The 25,588-nt window shown below is 37.5% G+C and overlaps 1 protein-coding gene across 2 annotated transcripts; it reads left to right on the top strand.

Annotated features, from left to right (window-relative positions):
• The first annotated feature begins 360 nt into the window (after positions 1-360).
• On the top strand, positions 361-22,191 carry INTS13 (integrator complex subunit 13). 2 transcript variants are annotated; one of them, XM_065852755.2, is made up of 17 exons: positions 362-731; positions 2,114-2,345; positions 3,760-3,834; positions 5,314-5,516; positions 5,926-6,006; positions 7,169-7,259; positions 9,915-10,043; positions 11,778-11,862; positions 13,093-13,182; positions 14,152-14,241; positions 15,688-15,866; positions 16,706-16,876; positions 17,268-17,422; positions 18,480-18,710; positions 19,750-19,889; positions 20,549-20,684; positions 21,490-22,191. In XM_065852755.2, the coding sequence occupies exons 2-17, from the start codon at positions 2,121-2,123 to the stop codon at positions 21,527-21,529; spliced, it is 2,121 nt and encodes a 706-aa protein (XP_065708827.1). In that variant the 5' UTR covers positions 362-731; positions 2,114-2,120; the 3' UTR covers positions 21,530-22,191. The 2 variants fall into 2 exon arrangements, with proteins under 2 accessions (XP_065708836.1, XP_065708827.1); XM_065852764.2 differs by lacking the exon at positions 9,915-10,043 and having other exon boundaries at positions 361-731.
• The last annotated feature ends 3,397 nt before the right edge of the window (positions 22,192-25,588 follow it).

The following is a 25,588-nucleotide window of genomic DNA, read 5'->3' as shown; positions in this document are numbered from 1 at the left end:
GGCCACTGCGTCCCCGCTGCTCCTCCCAGCTCTCGCGAGAAACGCCGTCCCGCCTCCCGTCGCTTTTCCTCTCTCCGTATTGGCTCCCTCTGACACGAGAGGCTCGCCCCTCCGCCGCCCGCCTCCCCCAGCGCTCTCTCCAGCGTCTCGCGAGATCGCTGGCCTCGGGCTCCTCCCGGCAGCCGTGCGGGAAGCGTCGCGCGGGCGGGCGGTGTCTCGCGGCAGGGCGGGGCGGCCCGCACCTAGGCGGAGGGGGCCGAGCGGTGGGGCCGGGGCGGGCATGGCGGGTGAGTGAGCCCTGCCAGCCGGCGGGGCCCGGGGGTGGCTGGCACCGCCGCCGGGGCGGTGCGAGGGGAGGAGGAGGAGGACGAGGGGAGAGGCGCTCCCCCCGCCAGCGCTGGGGGAGCCGTTGTGCCAGCGGCGTAAGTGGCCGCGCGGGGGTCTCGCGGCCTCAGGGGTGGGCGGAGCGGGGGGGGCTTCGGCCGCTTCTCCCACCCCCGCGGGCGCCGGGCGCGGAGGCAGGAGCTGGGCCCCGCCCTCGCCGCGGAGCCACCGGCGGAGGAAGCGAGTGGAGGGGCATGGAGATCGCCGGGCCGGAGGCGCCCGCGCCCGACCCTGTCTAGGGCGCCCCGCGGGCCTCATTCCTCCTCCTCGGAGCGAGCCCGCGGCAGGGCCCGGGCGCGGCGCGGAGCGGGACCGGGACTTCTGCAGCAGCGGAGGGGCCGTCCCAGGTAAGAGGCACTTCTTCTCCTCCCGCATCGGTCTCCGGGCGGGGGTAGACCGACCTCGTCCCCTCCGGACCCCGCCGGTTATTTGCGACCGTGCGTGCCTGCAGCTGAGGAACCAGCTTGGCCTCCACGGCCCCTCAGGCGTTTTGTCAGGCTAAAGGCAGGAGGCGAGTGCTTGGTCCGGGCTTGGCTTCTGCCGGAGGGCTGCAGTGTGCCCGGGCTGCTGCTGCTGAGAGTAGCTGGGAAACCGGCCCCCCAGAGCGAGGTGCTGCCTGTAGTCTGGCTTGGCTGAATACCTCCGGTTTTATTTTGTTTTGTTTTTAAACGGCCTGGTATATATTTTGGGGCTTGGTGTACTCTATAATTCAGCAGCATTTGCGTGGAGAAAATAGATTTCCATGCTAGAAACCTCATGGAAACGTCCAGAAGTTGCATGAGTTTGATATGAGGAATGTGAGGTCTAAGTAGCACTACTCCAAGATAAATTTTCTTACGTAGCTTAGGTCTCCAAATTGTGGGGTCTGCCCTAACACAGCGATCTGACATTACAGTTGCTTCAAAAGTATTTATTTCGGTGATGCCCATAGGAGAGGGAAACCCAGTCTGTCGGTCTGAAACAGGAAAATGCACCACACTTCATTGCAGATTTCTCAGGCATCACAACTGGAAAGAATGCAAGGAGTGCTTCTCTGAGTCTTGTTGGATAGGAAACATTTACATTATAATTTCAGACTTGGTATGTCTGTAAGTGGGAGATCAAAGTAGAGATGCACATATTCATTTAAAAATAGATATGTGTACCTAGCAAAGTGAAGGCTGAAATTCTACTTAAAAGTCTGATGTTTATGCTACTTCCAGGTCTGTATAACCTAATAATGAATTATTTCTTTTCATGTTGCTTATTTCAAGAAATAATCTTTAAATATGAAGTAGTTTCTCTTTTCTTTTTTATTCTTAGAAGTTTCTTCTAAGTAGGAAAGCGGGAAGAGTAATACTATGCATCGTTGTTGCCTTTTGAACAGTATACTTTCACGTTTTCTATATATTTTTTCCTCCTGAGAAATATAGTTTCTGCTGATTAGAAATCTAGTATACTTTATATATGATCTGGTAAGAGTTCTAGAGGATGTTTGGTTCCATGTAAATAGATTAATAAAATGGGAGTTTTGGTTTTTTTTTTTTTTTTAAACAGCTTAACACTTTTGTAGGAGCCGATATGTGCAATATATAATCTAAATACCATAAGAGGAAGCTTCGTTAAAACTTGCATGTTCTAGTAAGATAACTTTATACCATATAAATTGCACAGTAATTATGTAATTTTTTTTTTTTTTTTTTTTTACCTTGTACACTTTCTTTCTGATTTTAATATCTGTTTCTTTCAGGAAGAAAATGAAAATCTTTTCTGAGTCTCATAAAACTGTTTTTGTTGTGGATCACTGCCCATATATGGCAGAATCCTGTAGACAACATGTTGAATTCGATATGTTAGTAAAGAATCGGACCCAAGGAATTATACCTCTAGCACCTATATCAAAGTCACTATGGACCTGTTCAGTGGAATCATCCATGGAGTACTGTAGAATAATGTATGATATTTTCCCTTTCAAGAAACTGGTAAGTTATTCTAGCTGTATTGCACATGATGCTTATAGTATAAGGGATATTTTCCCATTTTAATGAAGTTTTTAAATATCATTAGTTGTTGATTAGATTAAAAGATAAAATATAATTTAATTTATAAAAACTTAATTGTGCTGTTGATACACTTCATAGCTATTTAAGTTGATTTGAATACTGTATTAGTCCCATTATGTATTTATTTTGGGGACTTCTAATTGTCTTAATGCCACTTTGTAACTCAGTGCAAAACTTGAGGAGAGGTGCTTTAAGGTAACTTACAGATTTGTTTTTGTGTTCTTTTGAGCTATACGTTTACAAAAGCTTGAGTGAGGCATTGCTTCAAATTGGATTTTGTTTCTAAACACACTTGGTAGCACTTCTTAAGGTCTTTGGTGTCAACTTTGAAGGAATTCTGGGCTTTAGGAAGAGGTAGGATCTCCCTGAAGCTACCAGTGTGAAAAAAAAGGAGCTTCCTGGCACAAAGCTAGCTCCTTGTTTAGAAAAAGAAATACCTCGTGCGTTCTGTAACATTGTATCATAAATTAGGGTAAATAAGTGCTGTTTTCTTAGATCTTTTATCATTATTGAGTAAACCATTGTGCTGTGCCTCAAAAAAAGAACCCACAGAAGTTAAATAAGCTTGTGACCATGATATTGGCACAAAGTAGTGATGATGGAATACTGACTGTGTCAGGGAGCAGCTGAGGCAGAGGCCGGGCACTAATAAAAAATGCTGGTAGTTCAGTGATTTGGTGTGTGTCAGCCACGCTGCCTTGATGGATGCATGTCCTGTTTCTCAGGCAATGTATGTTTAATTTAAACTCTATGGTTCAGAGCATTTAATATACAGTCAAGTCCCATTATGGGATTATATCAAGTGTGTGCTTAGTGTATTTGAATCAGTTGGCTGACCCGGATCTTGAGTAGTATGTGAAACTGAAATTGACAGGGAAGTTGTGGTGCTTCTTGACTTTTTTGTCATCTTCAGAATGTATTTTGCAATGTGATGTTAAATCTTGCTGGATATTTACCCCTGTGATCTACTGTAACAGTCTTTTAGAGAGTGATTTGTAATAATAAGCTATTCTACTGAAAATATTACCTGATTATTGAAACACTTCATAATATTCTGCAGTGCTAATGTGGTGAAGAAATTAATTTTGTGGTTCAAAAATATAAATAGAGTAGGAAATTGTTAAACATAATGTTATCAAAGGGGTAACTGGATATAGAAGGAGTGGATGCCATTTGTGTTTTTGTTGTCTTTTAGGTTGGCTTATTATTGCATATACCTGTATTAGAAGAAAGAGGTTTACTTCATGTTTGTTTGGATTTGGGGAAGCAGCCATAATGGCTGTTATCTGTATGATTGGCTGTTACCTTACGCATCCTTTTTTGGTCGTTTTAGGTGAATTTCATTGTGAGTGATTCTGGGGCTCATGTCTTGAATTCTTGGACTCAAGAAGATCAGAACTTGCAGGAGGTATGCTTTGTAACCATTGTATTGTAAGTCTAGTTTGATTGCGGGATAAATAGCAGCTGCTTGCTATGTTCAGTACAAAATAACTAATTAAAATTTTGGTGGATCTGGTCTTGGAATTATGTAACAGAATTTTAAGTAGTAGCCTGTGAGGCTGGACTACTCTGTATGCAGCTTTACCTAATTTTAAAGAATCTAGTAGCTTTCAGCATAAAGTCATATATTAGAATAAATGTTAATAACAAATTACCTATGGATTTCTTCTGTATGATGAAACTTCTAAGATGATACTTCTTGATTTTTTTTCCTATTTGCAGAATAGTCAAATAAACTATGTAAAAAAAAAAAAGGTATTTTTTTTTGCACTTGTTTTGTTTCATACTGAATGGGCTTGTCCTCTGAAAAATTTGGGGAGCAACTGAATTTCAAAATTCTCAGAAAATAAAAGCACATGGTAACTGATAATGTTAGAATTTCTTTAAGATATTTGATATAACTTGCTATTATAGCCAGGCATTTTTCTGTAATAAATGAGAATATTATATTCTCAAGGTGTCACTTTTTACTGCAGGGTGACAATAAACCATGGCAGGTGCTTTTGTTAACCCCACACCCTCCCCACTAAGGAAAGGTAATAGGAGGAAAAGGGAGAGAGACTTGCAAGTTGGTAAAGTTAAAAATACTAATGCTACTAATAAATGGAGAAAATAATATAAAAGATACAAAACCGATTTAGAATTTCCCCAGGTAGCGCAAAAAAACTCCAGCAACTACAGGGCAGGCACCTGGAAGTCATGGGCTGGACTCTGCAGTAAACCAGAATTGGATTCAGGGATACAGAGTCTGGAACCAGGCCTTGGATCGCAGGGACAACAGGCAGGGTTCTCTTCAGATGCTGGCCGTGGTCAAAGAGAGTGAGGCCCTTATCATCTCCCACCATTATAGGGTGTATAACATGTATGGGATGGAATACTCAGTTGGTCAGTTTTAGTTACTTGTTCTGTCTGCCCCTCCTTGCAAATATGCCCCTCTCACTTATAGGATGTGCAAAGCTCGTCAGTAACCTTGGCTGCCATAGCAATAAGTCAAAACCTGGGCCTCTTCTGCATGTTCTTGCTACTGTTGTCAGCTCCAGAGTGGACAGTGTCTGAAAACGCATGCAGCTAAATTCAGAGAAGTGCAGTTACTTAGAAGAACTTAGCTGAAAGGAAAATTCACTAAAAGAGAGCTGCTCTTGTTTTAAACAAAACCAGGACACAAGGCTTAGTAACAATCAATAAATGAGATGCAAAGAATAATTTAAGGTCAGGTGTTTTCCCGAAGACTGGGAACGTATAATGGTCTTTAATAGTTGTTTGGTTTTGTCCCAACAATATTAATTTGCATGTGAAATATAAATGATAATTATGACTTTTAACTGATCATTTTCATAAATGGCTGGGAAGTAACTTTCAATAATAATTTATCTTTCTTTTTAACTAGTTGATGGCAGCATTAGCAGCTGTTGGGCCACCTAATCCTCGGGCGGATCCAGAATGCTGCAGCATACTTCATGGTCTGGTTGCAGCAGTTGAAGCACTCTGCAAAATTACAGAATACCAGCATGAGGCTCGAACCATGCTCATGGAGAATGCAGAGCGTGTTGGAAACAGGGGAAGAATAATCTGTATTACTAATGCAAAAAGGTATGTATGATGATGTATTTTTTCCATTTAAAAAAAGTTATCTCATATGTTTATAGAAGTGTTTTCATTGATTGCCATAACTTAGTGCTTTAAGTAGCTAGCTTTTTCGTGGTGTGTTTTTTCTTGTTGTTGTGTGGTGGTAGTGTTTGTTTGTTTTATTGGGTTTTGGTTGATGTTTTGATTTGTTTGTTTTATTGGGTTTTGGTTGATGTTGTTTTTGTGTGGTTTTTTTTTTTTTTTTTTTTTTTTTTGGTAGGTCATTTCTTGCCTTATTAAGGTTTCATTTATGGAGGTCTGACAGTAACAACCCAAAAATTTCCCACTTGATATAGGAAAACATTAGTGGCATGTTGCTTTGAACAGGAAGATCAATTATCCTGCCTTTAAAAAAATAACATTTTTTTTCTAGTGACAGTCATGTTCGGATGCTTGAGGATTGTGTTCAGGAAACCATTCATGAGCATAACAAGCTTGCAGCTAATTCAGATCAGTGAGTATATCTTTTTACAAACATAGTTTATTTTATTCTACACGTGCCAGTTACTCCTTCCTATGAAATATGAATGTATTTTTGTCACTTAAAACTTATTCAGATGAACTGTTTGAATGAATGCCTTTTTGAAGTAGAAGGTGATAAACATGATATTTTTGAGTTGGTACTGCTGTATAACCATTAGCTTTTCGGTATCATCCTTTATTCTCATAGGACACTATGTCTTTAGGTTGTTATCATCTACATCTTGCTGCAAAGTGTGGCACAACTGTGGCTTGTTGTATACTGTGTATTTGTAGTCAGTAACACATCTATATTGTTTTCTTGATAACACTGCATTAATTTTACGTTATTCTTTCTTTGACTAAAGTAGCTAACTTCCTTGAAACTAGTTATTAATTTCTAAATTATTGTGTTGCTTGACAGTTGAGATAAAGGAATCTCTTGAATGATAGGTTGCATCTCCTCTGAGAAGCAATTTTTCCACCATATGTTTTGTCTAATTGAACAGTGAACTGTGTGACTCAGGGGCTATGTACTGCCTTGTAAAGTATATAGTAGGCTGAGATACTATTCTTGGTTGCTACTTAGGTGCTTAAGTAGCAGGAGTCTCCTGTATTTACCAGCTGCAATTGCAGTTTCATACATACATGAAGGATGCTGCCCCGGGGAATTGGGTTCTAAGTCCACTGTAAAGACAGAAAAGTGGTGCCTTGATCTCTCCATATTTCCAGCCACATTAGGAGGTGTGTGTTATTTGGTTAGTTACTTTCATATTCACCAGAATCCCCTTATTAACACCTGTGCACACACTGGGAGACACAAATCCTCTGTAGTGTCAATTTTCAGTTAAATGAAGCCAAACAGATGATACCAGTTAAGGATCTATTCCATTGATATGTCCAAACAGAAACACAGTGCTATAGCATCTGAAGAGTTAGGAACTATTATACTTTTTAAAAATTCTGGTAAAAATTTATTTTGTGCTTTTGCAAGTCATTTATGTACCCTACTTTCTACAGCACGCTTTCAGAAATCATGTGTTATAGTACATCTTTCTGATACTGTGTTCTGCAAATCAGATGAATCTTGGGAAAATTGATCTAATTTCTAGGAGGTGGTCTGCCACTCTGTAGGCTAAATATGTTTATTTTTTAAGTCTAATGCAGATTCAGAAGTGTGAATTGGTCTTAATCCACACTTATCCAGTTGGTGAAGACAGCCTTGTTTCAGATCGTCCTAAAAAAGAGGTAAGGAACTTAAAATCTATCCAAGGGTTAAAAACCATGTCAGACTCCAAATATTGTAAATTCAGTATTCAGCAATAATGTTTTGAGTCTCTGGTCTCTGGTGAAGTGTAGAAAAACATACAGGTGATAATTCTTTGAAAAGTTGACAGCCTGCATGTTGTCATCTAAAGTGCATGCTTTGTTTTCTTGTTCTGTAGTCTTTGTGCACATCTGGTATGCCCCTTTTTTATTTCATTACTTAGATTTCTTGCATTAATAGTTTATGAGTCTTTTTTTTTTTTTTTTTTTGTGGAGTAAGCCCCTTAATGCTATAGAATGATAGTCTTGGGTTTGATGTCTTTTTTGAGAAGGAAGTGCACATTTAACAACCTAACAGAAAACCATGAAATTCTTGGTGTGTTGAATAGGTTGAATAACTGTCCCACTACTCAAGCATGTGCTGCTACCTCACACAAGCCCTGTTTTCCCAAATATCTGTTACTGAATGATGCGTGTATTGTTCAGCACTGTGTGTTCCATGTTATCCAGACTAACATGTTATTAGGTTGGTGCAATAGTAATTGCTGTTTTGGACCGTGAATTTTAAATCATTATAACTAGGCTCAAACACATCTTCATTAATCGAGATAGGAACTATTGCAATCAATACATTTTTACCAATGAGAAATAAGTTTGTATATTCCTGTAGTGTAATCCCCTGCTTCGGGATTTGACAAACTCTTGGAAAGCATTTTCTGCATCCTGCTGGTTGTGGAAGTGTTTTCTGTGGAAAAAGTTGTTGAGTTGCCTGAAGAAGCAGTAGTCGGTTGGCGAGAGGTCAGGGGAATGTGGTGGATGAGGCAAAACTTTGCAACCCAACTCATTCAACTTTGGAAGTGTTGGTTATGTGATGTGTGGTTGGGCGTTGTCATGGAGAAGAATTGGGCTTTTTCTGTTGACCAATGCCAGCTGTAGACTTTACAGTTTTTGGTGCATCTCATTGATTTGCAGAGCAGACTTCTCAGATGGAATGGTTTCACTGGGGTTCAGAAAGCTGTAGTGGATCAGACCAGCAGCAGACCACCAGTGACTGTGACCGTGACCTTTTTCTGGTGCTAGTTTGGCTTTGGGAAGTGCTTTGGAGGTTCTTCTCACTCCAGCAACTGAGCTGGTTGTTGCAAGTTGTCATATAAAATCCATTTTTCATTGTACGTCACAATCTGATTGAGAAATGATTTGTTGTTGCTGCGTAGAAGAAGAGGAAATGACGCTTCAAAAGGACAATTCTTTTATTTTCTGTCAGCTCATGAGACACCAACTTACTGAGGTTATTCACCTCTCCAATTTGTTTCAAATGCTGAATGACCGTAAAATGGTCAACGTTGAGGTTTTTGGCAACTTCTTGTTTAGTTGTAAGATCATCTTCGATGATTGCTCTCCCTTGGTCATTGTCACCTTCCAATGGCCGACCACTATGCTCCTCATCTTCAAGGCCCTTGTCTCCTTTACAGAGCATCTTCAGCCACCACGTGCTATATTTTTGTTAGAAGTTCCTGAGCCAAATGAGTTGTTGACACGGCAAGTTGTCTCTGCTGCTTTACAACCCATTTTTAACTCAAATAAGAAAATTGCTTGAATTTGCTCTTTGTCTAAGATAATTTCTATAGTCTAAGATAAATACAAAATAAACAGCAAGTAATAAGTCAGTAGCAAAACAAACAAACAAACAAAAACCCACAAAAAACAAAGGAAGAAAAGTCCATTAAAATGATGAATAACATAGGCACATTTATTTCAGAATGTATTCCAGTATCAAATGGCAAATTTCAACAATGCGAAACCAGCAATTAATTTTGCATCAACCTTTTTAGCATTTTAGCATTTTTCAGCCTTTTGCTTGAATGGTTGTCTCATGAAACCAAGATGAGCTTTTGTGTATAAATTCTGTTGTTCCAGTGTTAGCAAACAATGCCCTTTTAATGAAACGCACTGAAAAGCATATCTTCTTCCAAATGAAATGGTAATGTAGGAATGAAAAACGTGCTTGAAGTTCATCAAATACCCTACTTGTAAAGATTATTATGCAAAAAGGTGAAAGGATGCGTATAAGAAATTATGTATTTAAACATCTCAGTTGTTTGGTAACAAAAGCATGTGTGCTCTGTTGGACTTGTGTGCTTAGTGGTGTTTTTTTGAAACCCAGTACATATAAAATATTTTGTAGTATATTTGCTCTTCATCAGTCTGCTCTGGTCAGTGTTTTTGTGTGCTGCCTGTAAGAAAGGGAAAAGACACAGGAAAAAAAAAAGTCTTAACATGAAAGGCATCTAGTCCTGCATATTGTTTCATAAATATAAAAGGTTATAATAGCTACCTTTCTGAGATTCTTTTCTACAAAACTCTTTTGTAGTTATACTAAAAATCTAAAATGTCAACAGAAGAAAATAATTTGGCTAACTACTTTCCTCTGTAAGACAATCATCTTTATCACTTGGGGTTTTTTTGTTTCTTCCTTTGCTGTTTCCCATGCTGTGGGTTTTTTGGAAGGTGTTTTTCTCCCCAGTTTAATTTAGCAGTGTAAACACGCTTATTTTAGAGCTTCAAATGAATTATATTGCTGCATGATACTAGACCCTAATCCATTCGTACTAAATACTCTGTGTCAATTCATTTTAGCTTTCACCTGTTTTAACCAGTGAAGTGCACAGTGTCCGTGCTGGGCGGCATCTGGCTACAAAACTGAATGTTTTAGTACAACAACACTTTGATCTGGCTTCAACCACGATAACTAACATTCCTATGAAGGTAATATTGTGTCAATAACTTTGTGTTAACTAGCTTGCGTCACTTCTGAATTTGTTTGAAAACTTTTAATGTTTATTTTAATTGAATTTTTACATTGTTTTTCTCTCCACATCATATTTTCTGTTTTATTTTTGGTTTGTTTGTTTTGTTTTGTTTGTTTTTTTGTTTTGTTTTGTTCTCTTTTTTTTTTTTTATTAGCCCACATTCAATGTCTGTGACCAGGTTAGTAAAAATAAAGGGGGGAGAAAAAGTAAAGAAGGATCACAGAACAAAATGTTGTATTGCTGAGTCTCAATTTTTTATGTAGCAATACAAGTGTTATTTCAGTTCTGTTTGCATTATTTTATATAAACACAATCTTATTTACATCAGATTACTTTGTCTGTGATTCTTTTGTCTTTTTTCTGGTTGTATTTAGATATTCTTGACCCTTGTGCGTTATAGTGGCATAGTGAGTCTCTTTTTCCTCTGTTTCCTTATCATGCCCACCCAACATAAAGGTGTTTGTAACTAGTAGCTGATTTTTGACTAAAGGTTTTCCAGTTTGAAGGTCTGTAAGCCAGAAACAGGGGCACAGGGAATATGTCTAGTTAAGAAAGATATTAAATTAAACGTCCTCTGTTCAAAGTTGGTTATGTCTGCATTTTTAATATTTTTTTAATTGCTACTATGAAGGAAATAAGTGCAACTAAGAATTTTCAAATATTAAGTTTACAGTAATTTTCTGATCAAGCAGCAAGAGATGTTTGAATACTGATGCTTCAGTTTCAATCAAACAGAAAGGGTAGAGGCAGATATACTTTCCCGATTAAAAAAAAAAAAGTAATGAAGTTCTAATACTGTCAATTGTTACTTGCATCTTTGAAAGCTAGCAATATTGTATGGATTTTATAAGTTAAAACACGAAATTAAAACTTACTTTCACAGCTTTAATGAAACTTTGACATGGGTCATGACATAAATGTGACTTAAGTTTGCAAATACCTTGTCTGTAACTTTCTGACCTGAGTGATGCTGGTGCACCTCTCCCTTCTGCCTTTGTTGTTATAGTAATAGACTATGTTGGGTTCTCTGTGTTTATTTCTTTCTTTTTTTTTTTTTTAACTTGGAATAAATTACCAATGTTAGTGTTCTGTTTTTACTAGTCCTCTGCGGCTGTTTAAAGATGCAGTGTCCCCTTTACAAACATCCATTCTGTAATTATAAACTTGAGGCTACAGGTACACTTTTTATCTGTCTTAAGTGCAAGAAAATGATATTGAGTTCTGAGTGTGTTTTTTTGATCTGGATTCTTGAGATTTTTAGTTTTTAGTTATTTAGTTATTTAGTAATTGCCAATCTGTTCTGCAGTGATCATTTGTTGCTTCTTAGTAACTTGTAATTGCTGGTGGTATTCCATATGTTGTAGGCTTCCATGACTTCACTGATTTAAATAAAAATAGTTAAGCCTAATTTTTACTTATATTTTACACTATGCACAATCATGATATATGTATAAAGAAGGGTTTCAAAAAAAGGGGGGAAAAAAAGAGGAAAAGCAAATGGCTGCATCTTTAAACAGGTAAGAGGGGAAACAGTTTCCTCAACGTTGCAATCCTGTTATTGTCTGATGCACTTTGGAGACTTTTTGTTTTCTTCTGGAGTGAAAAGTACATGTAGAATCATTCATTTATAAAAACAGTGAAGTCTAACTAGAATAATTGTATTCATTCTTTCTACCTTTCTATTTTAAAGGAAGAACAGCATGCAAACACATCAGCCAACTATGATGTGGAGCTTCTTCATCACAAAGAGGCACACGTTGACTTTCTAAAGAGTGGTAAGTAGAAACAGTCCTCTGAAAATGGCCTTTGATCAGCCTGCTGGAAATACTCAGAAAGGAAGATTGCGAGCTTCAAATTGATGTAAATTTCTGGCATGATTAACATATTTTCAGTTACTCCTTACAGCTCAAGAACTTGATTTGTAATGTTGGCATTGGAGTTTTAATCATTACTGGTGTATTTTAATATAGTAATATGGATATAATGATAAAAACGCAGGTCAAATTCATCAGACAGGGTTTCACATATGTTCAGGATATTTGTGTGAGATTTGAGGGCATGTACACTTTTTATTGAGATATAAAAAATAGTTGAGACACCAGATGTGTAGTGATTTTACAAAATAAAGTACCTTTTGTGGGTATTTGTGGAAAATTATTCCTTGCACAATTGAGCTTTTTATCTGTCTGTTAAGTAATAGTAACTGGCATCACTCACATCCCATAGGCCTGTTTATGACAGTAATTGCTGTGGAAAAGGCGATAGTTACTTGGATTTTGAGCTTTCTTGTTGTGTTTGAAACACCTAGTATCTTTTTTTTTTTTTTTTGTGAATTTGGAGTTATTACCTTATATTGCTCTGAGTTGAATAAGTCAACTGAGGCTAGAAAAATACAACAGTAAGCCTTATGCAAAACTGTTTTGTTGAGGAAACAGTGTTTGATATAAAATGTTGTCAATAGGTCAGGATAAAATTTCTGTATTAGTAGAATTAAAAGCAAAGCCAAGCAGTGAAAAACCCACTGCCTGTGCCAGTCTGTTATGGGATGCTTAGACTGTGTGCCTTTTCAGTGCTGAAGTCTCATTTGAAGCTCTAACATTGGTCAAGGGTTCTGATTTCTGTGGAAAAAATAAAAAAGATACTGTCTTAAAGTCTTAAGCATTTTACAAGAAAAAAGTTGCCTGTTATACATAAACCAAAACGTATCTATAATATTCTAAATGCTGAGTCAAACATATGGAACATACTCTGGAGCTGCAGTATTTTGTTTGCTGAATTGGTTTTTAAAGTATCTACAACAGCTACTGATTTTAAAAGGTTATTTTTTCAGCTGCCACTGCCAATAACTTTTTTTTTTGCTTTGGTTAGATGTCCAGCTTTTTAATTACATTTTGTATATGTTCATGTTATAAACGTTTTGTAACTTAAAAGTTTGGAGTTTTTTTCTGTAATAAAGAAAATATGATTGACCATGTTATGACTTTTTTTCCGATTTTATATTGTAGGTGATAACCACGCAGGTGGCAATAGCAGGGATGGCACATTTAAAGAAACTGTAACATTAAAATGGTGTACTCCTCGAACAAATAGTGTGGGTAGGTAACACGGTCTTGTACAAAACTGATATTCTAGCTTGAGTTGAACACTGTTCTCTCTGTACACTGGTAGGAATCTGAACAGGGAGGTAATTTGCTTCTTGTTAATGCTGATTTTACCTCTTGCTCTATAAATCTTGCTGCTGACTGCACATTGCTTTACTAATGGTCATATGATGCTCTTCTGACCTTGGCTAATCAGTGGTTTGTGTAAGAAGTGAGAAGGGTAGTAATGTTTTTCTCTGTGGCTTTTTTCAATCTCCTCTTAAGCATCACGAAGCTGTTCAGTAATTATTTGCCCCTTGCACAGGGCCAAGTGTACCCTGTCAGTTCCACAGTGATGGTCTCTTAACACAGCAGCTTTGAGACATTGAATCTTATTCAGTTTTAATTCTTTTTTCCAGGGGGCAGGAGGAAGAATCCAAGTACTGTCTTTAGTGTAATCTTTAGGATGCTAAGTAAAAAGCTTCGTAAGGAAATTAAATGTATGCAATGATACTATCAGCAGAGTAGTCCCTCTATATTAACTCTCAAATCTGAGTAAGGGAGAGATCTTTACCGAAGTCTGAATAAAGGAGAAAAAGACAGGAGAGGCTTGGGCTAACGTGGGAACCATGTGACCATTCAGCTTATGCACCCTGTAGACCATCAGTAACATATGTTGACTCTTTGAGCCAGCAGGTCAAGAATATAGATAAGAGAAATAAGAGGTTTACTCTGCAGCAGTGAAATAATTCAGGAAATAAACAACTGGAGGTCCTGCTGGAAATGGGGCTTGGGAATGAAATAGATTTTTGGAGTTGGGGGTACTGGAACAATTATGAGGAGGTGGTAAAAGAAGCAGACTTCTGGATTGAGAGACAGTTCTGCTGATTGTGGAATAGCCTCCTCCCTTTCTTTTATTTTTGGGGGTTGTTTTTTCTGTGTGTGGAACTACACTCTCAACTTTTCTATTCATTTATTTTTCAGAATTACACTATTGCACTGGAGCATACAGAATTTCACCAGTAGATGTAAATAGCAGACCTTCTTCATGCCTTACTAACTTTCTCCTTAATGGTAAATTTGTGTCCTTGGCTACTTATTTAATGTTTTAATTGTTAGCATTGTGAATAGAGCACTTACCATATTTTAGTTTGTGTAGCAGTAAATGTCTATATACTGTGAAAATGTCAAGCTTCTTTTAACATATCATATAAATAAGAGAATAAAAGTGCTAAATCTGCTCAAAGGCAAATGGAATGTTTTGAAACTTGAAGATGGGAGGAAAGATGTAAAGAAGGAGCAAGTAATGAATTTTGGTCTTTCTTTTCTGAGTCCAAATGTTGAATACTTTTCGGTTTATCCTATTTAGTAGGAAACACCACTTTCAGTAGGTGATAGTGCACTTGATCACAATGCTTGCTTTATTGCAAAATATTAGCGTTTATGACTATGCCTGACTTTTAGCAGATGCTGGGCAGCCTCAGAAAGCTCATTTAACTGGTTTATGACCGTGTATGTTGGTCAATTGAAGCACACATGCCCATGTGCACTGGGACTGGTCAAAAAGCAGGTTAGATTTAGTTATTTTTTGCTTATCTGCAAAATCTTGCCCATTGCCGTGAATAATGTTGCTATAAGAGGCTGCCATTTAAATACATGTTGAAAAATTAAACCGAAGTTGTTTCTTCGAAACAAGTAATATGTAGTCAATGTTATTTACATGTGGGTTTTTTTTAGTTTGCAAACAGAATTGCATTACAAATACCTTTTTAATGTGGTGTTCTTTTTAGTCAAGTTATTTGAATGTCTAAATAAGTGTGCAGTGGTTTTATTGAACACTATATTGCTATGTAATTTTGTCTACAGATTCTGTACTGAAAAAGTACTTCAATAAAAATAGTTAGAACCAAAATTAACAGCATGTTGCGGATAACCACTCTCTTCTGATCTTCCGGTTTTGCTTCCTCATATGCTTAGTATATTTTACTGAAAATAAAACAAAGGCAGTTTTATTTCGCTCTGAACAATTATATCAGTTTCAAGCATTAACAAATAGTACCAATTGATACCTTTATACTCAAATAGGTTATTTTCTTACTTTTTAGAAGTTGCTTTTAATGAGAGTTTTTGCAGTAGGGCCAAATAAGTTTAATGTACAACATACTCTGTAATAATTTAAATTAGCAAACTGCCCTTACAAATTGTACTGTTTTAATATCTTACTTATGTGTATTTTTCCTAAGAATAGTGTTCTACAGAGGCAGTGATTTTTTTTGGTCCAGGAGAGAGCCTTATTGATTATTCTGTGTAAAAATGTAGCAGCGTAGGACACTATGTTCTGTGTAAAGACAGGAGTAAACACTGAAGGGAGATAGTTGTTCCTTGTTCATCTAGGTGAAAACACAGCTTTGGTGGATTCAGAGTCTTTACTGGCTAGGTAAAAATGTGTACTGTATATGTAGTTTTTAATTTAAAAATGCAGCACACAGTAGCTGATGAAACTGATCTCATTTCAAACAGGTCGTTCTGTTTTATTGGAACAGCCACGCAAATCTGGCTCTAAAGTAATTAGTCACATGCTCAGCAGCCATGGAGGAGAAATTTTTCTGCATGTGTTAAGCAGCTCACGATCAATTCTAGAAGATCCCCCATCAATTAGTGAAGGGTGTGGTGGAAGAGTCACTGACTACCGCATCACAGTAAGATTATTTTCCTTTTGTATCTGGGCTTGTTTATTTGGGTTTAGTTTTTTTGTTTGCTTGTTTTTTTTCTTAAGTTCTTGCTTATCTCAAGATCACAAGACATGTAGTGCAGTGAATGTGTGAAGGAAATGTTTTCTGGAGAGCTGGAGTGGATTGCACAGTCAAACTGTTTTTTTTGTGCTACTGAGATGTATTTAGTACAAAGTAGTACATCTGCTTTTTATTATGCCTGCTTCATAGAAGCTTTTCTGTGTCAGGGAAGTACTTGCATCCTTATACACTATATGAGTATTTAAAGCTTGTTCAGATTATAGAGTAACATTTTTCTTGGCAAGATTTGTCTGTGGGCTGGATACACATAGGACTATATTCTGCTTATTGTCAGAAGGATAGATTGCATGTGAATGGTTTATACAATAAATAGAAAAGATGAAGTTGTCAGCTTTGAACCTTGGATGTGGAGCAGACAATCAGTTGGCATTAATTTTGGCTTTTTTCCTTTATTTTTTTCAACACAACCCGGGTATCTGTTGTAAACAAGCAGAAGTAGCTTCCAGAACAACATAATAAAACTCTTACCACCATACATGAAATACATCACAGATCCAGAAGGCCTCCTCATCAAGAACGTTGCATCAGTTTTTAACCCATATTTTTACACAACTGTTTTTGTGTTCACCCTGAAAGCTAGAAACAGGGCTCTGGTTGTTAGGGTCAGATTTAGCAGTGGGTGTGGTACATAGTTAGTGATAAGCAAAACTATGCTGTTTCACCCGTTCAGTGAAAGCTACTGTGTTAGAGAAATGCCTAATTGTATCTTGTTTGGTTATCATTAGGATTTTGGTGAATTTATGAGGGAAAACCGATTAACTCCTTTTCTAGAGCCCAGATATAAGATGGATGGAAGTCTTGAAATTCCATTGGAACGTGCAAAAGATCAGTTAGAGAAACATACTCGTTACTGGCCCATGATTATTTCTCAGACTACCATCTTCAACATGCAAGCTGTAAGTAACCTGGGGTTTGTAATCTTTTATTCTGTTCTAGATTAAGTTTCACCTTGCCACTTGATGGAATATTAACTCTATGATAAATCACTTGCCACAAATCAGTTTATTTTCAGCTTTATTTTCACTGAAGTACTCTGTATATAATGTTACTAGATTATTGGAATGCTATCTAAATATGGTAAAATATTGAACCTGACAGCTATAGTGCTGTTGGGTGAAGAAAACATGCATCTACTTGTACCTGCTCAGAGATATTACGAAATTTAGGGTAAGAGGGCAGTTTTTGTTGTGTATTGTTCTGTGGTTCCACTGCCTTTGATTTCTTTCTTCATGTTTCTCTCCTGTGACACACATGGATATTCTTGTTGACTTTTCTTTTGTCTTACAGGTAGTGCCGTTAGCCAGTGTGATTGTAAAAGAAGCAATGACTGATGAGGATGTTTTGAACTGTCAAAAAACAATATACAATTTGGTAGACATGGAGAGGAAAAATGATCCGCTGCCAATTTCAACAGTTGGTACCAGAGGAAAGGGTCCAAAAAGGTTACAAGCATGTCTCTTTTTGTTGATGTTGGACTTTTTTTAGAAATGTTTGATTGACATTGTTTTTGTACTAAATTTTTAAAATTTGGCCGAAGGTAATAGGTAGTAAACTGAATACTTTAAGTACACAAAGCAAATCACTGTGAATGCTTCCCCTGCATCATTTAGAGGCTATCACAATACTGATAATTCCTGTATGCTAGGAAAAAAAAATATCCTAATTTTATTACCCAAGTATTGTGAGTGTTAAAAAACATGAATGCAAAGATAGCCATCAAGAAAGGTAAGAGACTGATACAAGCTAGGACAAAGAAAGTAGAGTATCTTCAAATTAATAAAAAGAGACTTAAGCATCATAAGTGAACAATGCCTTTAAAATTGGGTTATGTTAGAATAGTGGAATCCTTTTGAAACAGTTATTTAAAATATGGGCTACTCCTTTAAAACCAGTATAGAATGTCCCGATGTTTCAGTGTGATGTGTGCATTTTTACTTCCAGGTATTGGCTGAAACAAAATTCAGCTACAGAATATTTATCCACATGACTGGAAGTCATTTACGACAGCATGGTATTTTCTGAATTTTTTAATCCAAATAATTAAATAGTAATTAATTTGCATGTCAGTACATGTGTGGCCCTCTGCGTATCCTGACATTTGCATAGTTAGCAAACAACCTGAGAGGATTCAGAAATGTGTTTTGGCAGTGATACCTTGTGGAAGTTACGAGTTGGATTTCGGCGGACATACCCTATTTAAATTTAAACTTAACTCTTTGGACATTAATTGGGAAATGTTACGTGCAATGTGGTTTCACATTTCAAGGATGAGTAATCTGAGATGGATAGACATTCCAGTACAAGGAGACAGAAAATCTGTTCAGCGTTATTTTTGGGTTTGGTGGTTTGTTTTTGGTTGTTTGGTTGTGGTTTTTTTTTTTTTTGTTGTTTTTTTCTTTCTTTGGTTTCTTAAGGTCTGGTTTTTAACCTTAATTTATTAAATGGTTTAATGATCTAAATAATCCTATATGCAATATCTCTTCTTCTGTCCTTGCTTAGAGATGAACAGTACCGGATCATGTGGAATGAACTGGAGACCCTTGTACGAGCACACATAAACAACTCTGATAAGCACCAGCGAGTCTTAGAGTGTTTGATGGCTTGCAGGAGCAAACCCCCAGAAGAAGAGGAGCGCAAGAAACGAGGTAGAAAGAGAGAAGACAAAGAAGACAAGTCAGAGAAGTTGGGCAAAGACTATGAATCAGATAAGCCATGGCAAGAATCAGAAAGGTGAATTTCTAAAGTGGAATAAAACTGTAGTGTAGGAATTCTTGTCCTGTCCTACGTCAAAGGGGAGAGGAATTGTGGTGAAACAGTTGCAGGTTTGTAACCTTGCCTTATCACCAGTGAGTGAGGATCTCAGGGGTGTTTTTTTTTGATCAGTCACCATCACCAGGCTTGGGAAATGGGCATCTTGGTGCCTGCTTATCAGACTTTTCAAATTAACGTATTTTACAAGCAGTATGGCTCTTGGACAAATTTTTGACCACTTAGCAGGGCTTTGCAGCTTGAGGAGTCGCTGCTGTTGGCTTTTATTGTAACCCCACCACCTCTTAGATGATAAACTGCTTTACAGAAATCTAAAGCATGACTGAAAACTCTGGACAGGCAGGTTTTTTCTGTTAAGCTTTAATTAGTTTAGTGTTGAAGTAGTTAAACAATCCACATTGATTTGGTGCTTCTCTTTAGCTGAACGTCAGGATTGATTGTCCGTAGACCTGCTGTCTGTAGTTCATGTTGTTATTGTGACTTGTCTAAGTGGTGAGCATCTGTCAGTCTCTTCTCTCTTATCTCTTTCAAACTATATTCTAAAGAGTTTAAAAAACCCTCATGGTAGTAAGCTTAATTTGCATATGTTTTATGCACGCTACAATCATTTAGGAGGACCTTTTCACCTACACAGTTGTTCGCATTTGGTATAGAATAAGTCTGAATTCACAAAGAAAGAAAATAGGAAATTGTGTGGTATTTTTGTATATTCTCTGTTACTTTGTCATTCTTTCAAAATACAGAATGATCAAGTCTCAACAACTACAGTATAAATACTGCTAACTGACTTAAGTGAAGTTATGTTTTAAGATACTTCCCTTTACTTAAGAGGACTATTTGGATAGTCCTCCCTATTATTTTTCACTTGTTCGAAGGGATCAAAATAACTTTTCTTGTGATACTGGTTGTCTATAACTTTGAGAAGTACAGGACAGTATTAAGAATAATACGTGGTGCTTTAGCATATTTTGCTTCATTGTTTTCCTTCCCTCTCAATAAGGTTAAAAGGTCTTTTGGATCGTGAAAAGGAAGAACTAGCAGAAGCTGAAGTTATCAAAGATTCCCCTGATTCTCCTGAGCCACCCAACAAAAAGCCTCTTATTACAATGGATGAAATGCCCACAGTTGAAAAGGCAAAAGGTAAACCAGAAGAATTGCAACAGATATCTCTCTTAAGGATAGAAGTTGTTGTATCAATCTGTATTTTCTACAGCGGTGAAAGCAGTCTTCTTGCAGTTAATCTTAAGTCAGTGAGACTTTCTAATGAAACAGTCAATGTTGAGAAATTCTTAATAAGTATGTTGACCTGGGCACTTCTATGTAAAAAGAGAGACAGCAAGATACTGCTTGGATCTGCTGATGGGCACTTGGGTTGACAGAGGATTGGACAGATTTCTGCTGTTGTGGGATGAGCTACTGTGTCAGAAATGCTATTTAAGAACAGGTATCAGAAATCACTGTCTCCTGCTGACTAATAGATATAAACATGCTTAAGCGGTCTAGTTGTTGGAAAAGGCAGTTCTCACTGACTTTTCTTCCTTGATGTGAGCTGTTATTTGTTGCAGTGGCTGATCTGACATTCAGATTCTGCGTTTGAAGCAGAGTCAATCTCACTTGAAGCAACTACTCAGCCACTATCACTTTGCATATATCATGTTCATTTAACCTCTATTACAAGGTTGCTTAATATTAGTGGTTTTAATATGTTCTACAGCCATAGTCTGTAATTTCTTTTAAACCTTTATAATGATATAATGTTTAAGAATTCAGACTTAGACTCTTTTTACTTGCAATTTTAGGGCCAATGTCCTTGCTGTCTTTATGGAGCAACAGGATTAATACTGCCAACTCTAGGAAACACCAGGAATTTATTGGTCGTTTGAACTCTGTCAACAATAAAGCTGAGTTATATCAACATCTGAAAGAAGAAAATGGGTTTGTATCAGTAAACACATCACTACAAACATTTTAGCAGTAGTCAGCATGCAATATGGAGGAATACTTCAATTACAGCATTGAGAAGACTCCTTACTCTTTTGAGAATTAAAATGTATAAATACTTTCCTTTGTCTCTCAGTATTGATGGAGAACTACAGCAGTGTTTGCTTTTCATTTGTTTGCTTCTGTGCTGAGCACGGCTGAATGCTGATAAATGGTCTTCCCTGTGCCTTCATGATTGGCCCTATAAGCAAAACACTTAAAACTTCAGGGGGTTAAGTAGTAGGTAAATTGAGATTTCTCGTGCCAGTCTGTTTCTTGCTTTAGCTTCCAAAGGAATAACTAATATAAAAGAATATTACCAATAACAGTGGTTGAATCTAATGGCATGCTGTAGTGAAGCTGATAAATTAGTCCGTGTTCTACCAAAAAATTACTCGAAAACCAAACCAACCTCCTCTTAAGTGAATAAGATTTTGGTAGTCAGTGAGGAGCATAAGAACGGTGAAAATAGACCTTGAAAGAAACTGCTAAAGCCTAAACTTTAGAAATAGATTTTCAGTAGTCACATAAATATGGAGGTTGATAATAGATAGCTCTTTGCAGTTGCTGGGAAGTTTCTTTCCAGGAATCTTTCCTCTATGTACTGATGGCTGCTTAAAGAAGTATTAAGAGGAGATAAGATTGTGTATGTTTGGGGCAGGGAGAGACAGGATGGTTAGTGAAATAAATATTTACGTCTGATAATCTGTTGATTGTATTTTCAAGTACAAACCTTACCAATTGTTGTCTTGCATTTCAGAATGGAAACAACGGAAAATGGAAAAGCAGGCCGCCAATGATGATTCATTCGGTTTCTTTGGACAAAACTTGGCTGAATTGCAAAAATATTTAATGCTGGAATTGATATTGGTACCATTTCAGTACAGTTGTATAGCTCTGTTTTGATTGGGTTTTACATTTTTCTATTCTTATTTTTGCTATGAAATACAAAATACGCAAATCACATTAAATGAATAGTGTGCAAATAGGAGCTGTCCTGAAGTATTTTACAATTCTGATTTTAGGATGAAGAAAACCTGTGCTGCCGTGGACTAAATCAAGTCATCAAAAACGTTAGGCGGAGTTTGAAGTCCTTTTCCATAAGTATTGTTTAATATTTCAAAATCAGTGATGACTTAAAAAAAACCCTCAAGTAATTGAGAATTAACTGGTAATATTGTTAATTTTGGTTCATGAATACTTTGAACAAAACTTCCTCAGGAGTCTAGAATTATGGAAAAGACTGCACACTGAGTACCTAGTCACTGAGAAAATGCCAGTCTTGGTTTTCAACTAAGGGGTGGGGGACTGAGTGATTTTACAGAAAAAAGTTGTTGGTTTATGGACTTTTATAAATTGACTAGAAATGATCTTTGGAAAACAAAGCCTTTCAGGTTGTTATGCTGGAGTTAAGTCTGTCTTTGTAAACAAAAGCAAAATAAATTTTTTGCTAATCGTTAAATTATTTTTTTATGAAATATGCCTTCTAGGACACCTGGTTTTAGGTCTAAGCTTTTTGAATGTCATGTGGAGACATTCTGAGTATCAGTGGCTGTGAAATGATGAAGTACATGATCTGTCTTCAGTGGCCTTGAGTAGAGCATCTTTTTCTTGTAATGGAGAATAGAATTCTCAAATGGGAGAACTCACCCAATGTCTGTGGGTAGTCTAATCTTTTTTAACGTTTTACCTTGACTTCCAAGTGGGCCAACTTGAGTGTGCAAAGAAAAGATGAATAGCTAAACTATCCAAGTATATCAGCCTTCCTCGGATCTGCATTATTCCAGATTGTATAAGCAACTGAAGGTCTCACAGATTTCATATGTTATAGTTCAAGTTGATTTAAGACACATCTTTGTGAGCTTCTCTGAAACTAAATATATTCACATTTCTTCACCTGAAACTTTAAATACCATAGTTTATGGTGACTAGATCTGGACACAAATGTCATGCAAGTATTCTTTACTTACATTGGCAGCTGAGTCCTTTTTTCAGCTATGTTAAAATACCGTGTGTAGGTTCAAGGTGATTATTTAGCTACTGTGATGTAGATGTGTTTTCCATGACATTATTTTAGAACCGTTTTTACAGAGCGATTAAAGAGTACTTGCATGATGTTTTTTATCATGCTCAACATTATGTAGCTTCTACAGAAGCAATGCATAATTTTTGAGTCCTAAAGTCTGAAAACTTGTATTTTCACTACTTCATTGAAAAACAGGATGCCCTGCATCACCACATCTCTTGATAGCCCATCTGAAATGTTCTGATGGAAAAAACTACCATGGATTTATTGTTTCTCTTATGTTCCTGGTTTTTTCTTTGTTTTTGTTTTGGTTTGGTTTGGTTTTTTTGTTGGTTTGGTTTAGGGTTTTGTGTGTGTGGTTTTCAGTGTCTTTTTTTTTTTGTTTGGGGTTTTTGTGTGTGGGTTTTTTTAATGAGATTGTACTGTGTATCAGTCTGGCTATTTTGTTTACTAAAGGAGTTCTAAAGTCTGTAAACTAGGAAACTTGTAAATATCAGTTTTCTGAAATTTGTTGCTAGTCTAGAGAAGTAGAACTGAAAAGCTTAACCTGTGCCTTGGGAATTGCCTGTGTTGCACCTTCTGATATGCCATAAATATTTAACTGCAATCCTTAAATATGCACAGGGATTAAATACCTTACTAGAGGAAAAGAAAAATTCTGCACCTGCTATTAAAATATGTATTTGTTTAGCTTGTTTACTGACTACATTTTCCACTGCTGGAACATCTGCCAGGTAAGTGATTAAACGAATGGGGCCTGATTCTCCAAGGTGATTGACTGTGAACCTGTATTCTAAGTATTTGAATAGTCTTACTGAGACAGGAGATGCTACAAGGGCTGATATTTCCTGCAGCAATCCTTTAGATTTAGATTTTGCCGGTCTTAAGTCTGGACAATTGACTGCAGTTAATTTCTTCTGGTTTGTTGACTTCTACATCAAACTTGAGAGCTGGATGACTTCTGGAAAGCATTGAAGTAGTCATCTAGAGGAATTTGTGTTTATCCAAAAAGTTACTCAACCATGTAAACCCAGACAGGTACTACCAGTTCACTTAAGAAGAGTAAATCCTGTCATTACTGTCATTCACAAAACTACTGCTGTCCCCAAAAAAGAATACAACATGTTAGAAACATTTTCACATGCACAACTAGTGCCTGTTGCTCTCTGCTCCCACAAATATGTTATAACTAGAGGTGAATTGTGCATGTACAATGTACATGCAAATATAATTTAATCCATTCAAATACTTTGATCCTGTAGCTCTTTGTACACTTGTGGCTCGTGAGCTGTTCCAGTTCTCTTTCTATGCTGTGATTGCTGGCTGAGCTGTGCTGTTGTTGGGATTGCTGGGAGGTGTCAATCTCAGCTTTGGAGAGAAAGCAAGCCAGCACAGGCTGCAGGGACCTACTTGATAGATCACGCTGGCATCTGGTTGTTGCAAACATTAATCTGCACTACAGAGCGGACCACTGGAGATCTGTTCTCATCTCCTGGTTGTGGACCGTTCCCGGACCTAGCCCTGGGCTGAACTCAGCACCCTGCACCCAAACGGGACATAGTTTATCCTGGTCTCCTTATGGTAAGAGTGAGCATTTGTGCCCGTGTTCTTTAGCCTGCAAAAGCTGTTCTTTGGGTGACTTGCAGCTTTCCAGTGCCTACTTACTGTGCTAGAGCAGTGTGTGTGGTGGTTGGGCTGCCCTGTGTATGGGATGGTTTCTATACCTACTTGCTCCATCAGAAATTCATCAGAGCAATAGGTGGCCACTACGTATCCTGTCAGCAAGAACCCTCCAGGCCAGGAGAGTCACCTGGTGACTTCTTGTTCCTAGAAAGGCTGTTGAAACTGCGTCTCTAGAGTTGTCATGTCAGTTCTTTGGCTGTCCACCCACCTTCTCCAAGAAGGTCCTGGGACAATTCTGAAAAGGACATGTATGTAGCTCTGTTCCTTTCTATGTGATAGTGCTGGTGGTACTTTGGTCCTACTTCACACTGTGCTTTCAAATTCAAGGAAGATTTTCTTAGTTCTAAAACAGCTTGCAGGTTACAATTGGAAGTTATGGATTAAGTAGCTTAATCCATAATTAAATTATGGCTTAAATTTTCTGTGTTAATGTATTAAACTGAGAAGATTTTTAAATACTTGAAAAGCTTTTAGAAATTCTTTTTCACATATTCTTCCTTATGGTCCTTTAACTGTCGTTGGTGGAAGCAGGCAAGAGAGCCAGTTTTACTTTAAGAAAGCAAGCGTGTAGTGTCAAAAATGTATTGGTTGGTTGTTTCAAAAGCACATTACATAATTACTTAACAGGAGGAGTTTCATGTTAAGTAGCTACTGTTGCCTTTATAAATGCTACATATAATGTATTTAACAGAAACACAGAGAACAGTTTTGAAAGATTGAGGACAATGTCACCCATGAGACGGACAATTACTGAATGCACTTTTTGAAAATACTAAAATTCTGAGATTATGATAGAGACTCAAGGGTTTTGTAGCATTTTCAGTGGCAGCATCATGTTTTGAGATAGTTCTTCTGACAGTTCTCCCTGTTCTATGTAAAATGTGTATTTATGAATCAGGGAGTCATAATAGAGTTAGTTTTACTCAGTACTAGCTGTGACCCCTTATTCCCACCAGCGTCAGTCTGGTAAACATTGTCTTGTTCTGAGTTGTACAGGCATATTGCTCTATATCCCCTTCATCTATAGATTCCTTTACCTGCTTTACTTGGCATTTTGTTCTATTACTTATTTTCAGGGTTCTGAGTTCGTTGCTGCCTCTTCTTCAGGAATAGGTTTAGTGACTAGTGTTCTATTTTAAATCGAAAAATG

This window comes from Patagioenas fasciata, chromosome 1, assembly GCF_037038585.1.
Source record: "Patagioenas fasciata isolate bPatFas1 chromosome 1, bPatFas1.hap1, whole genome shotgun sequence".
Lineage (NCBI taxonomy): Eukaryota > Metazoa > Chordata > Aves > Columbiformes > Columbidae > Patagioenas > Patagioenas fasciata.
The sequence above is the reverse complement of the archived record's forward strand: the minus strand, read 5'-3'. Positions and strand labels throughout refer to the sequence as shown.

Coding starts and splice junctions, on each gene's coding strand:
- INTS13 (XM_065852755.2), top strand. CDS start 2,121: ATGAAAATCTTTTCTGAGTCTCATAAAACTGTTTTTGTTGTGGATCAC. Junction 18,711..19,749: donor CCATGGCAAGAATCAGAAAG/GTGAATTTCTAA, acceptor CCTCTCAATAAG/GTTAAAAGGTCTTTTGGATC. Junction 20,685..21,489: donor CATCTGAAAGAAGAAAATGG/GTTTGTATCAGT, acceptor CTTGCATTTCAG/AATGGAAACAACGGAAAATG.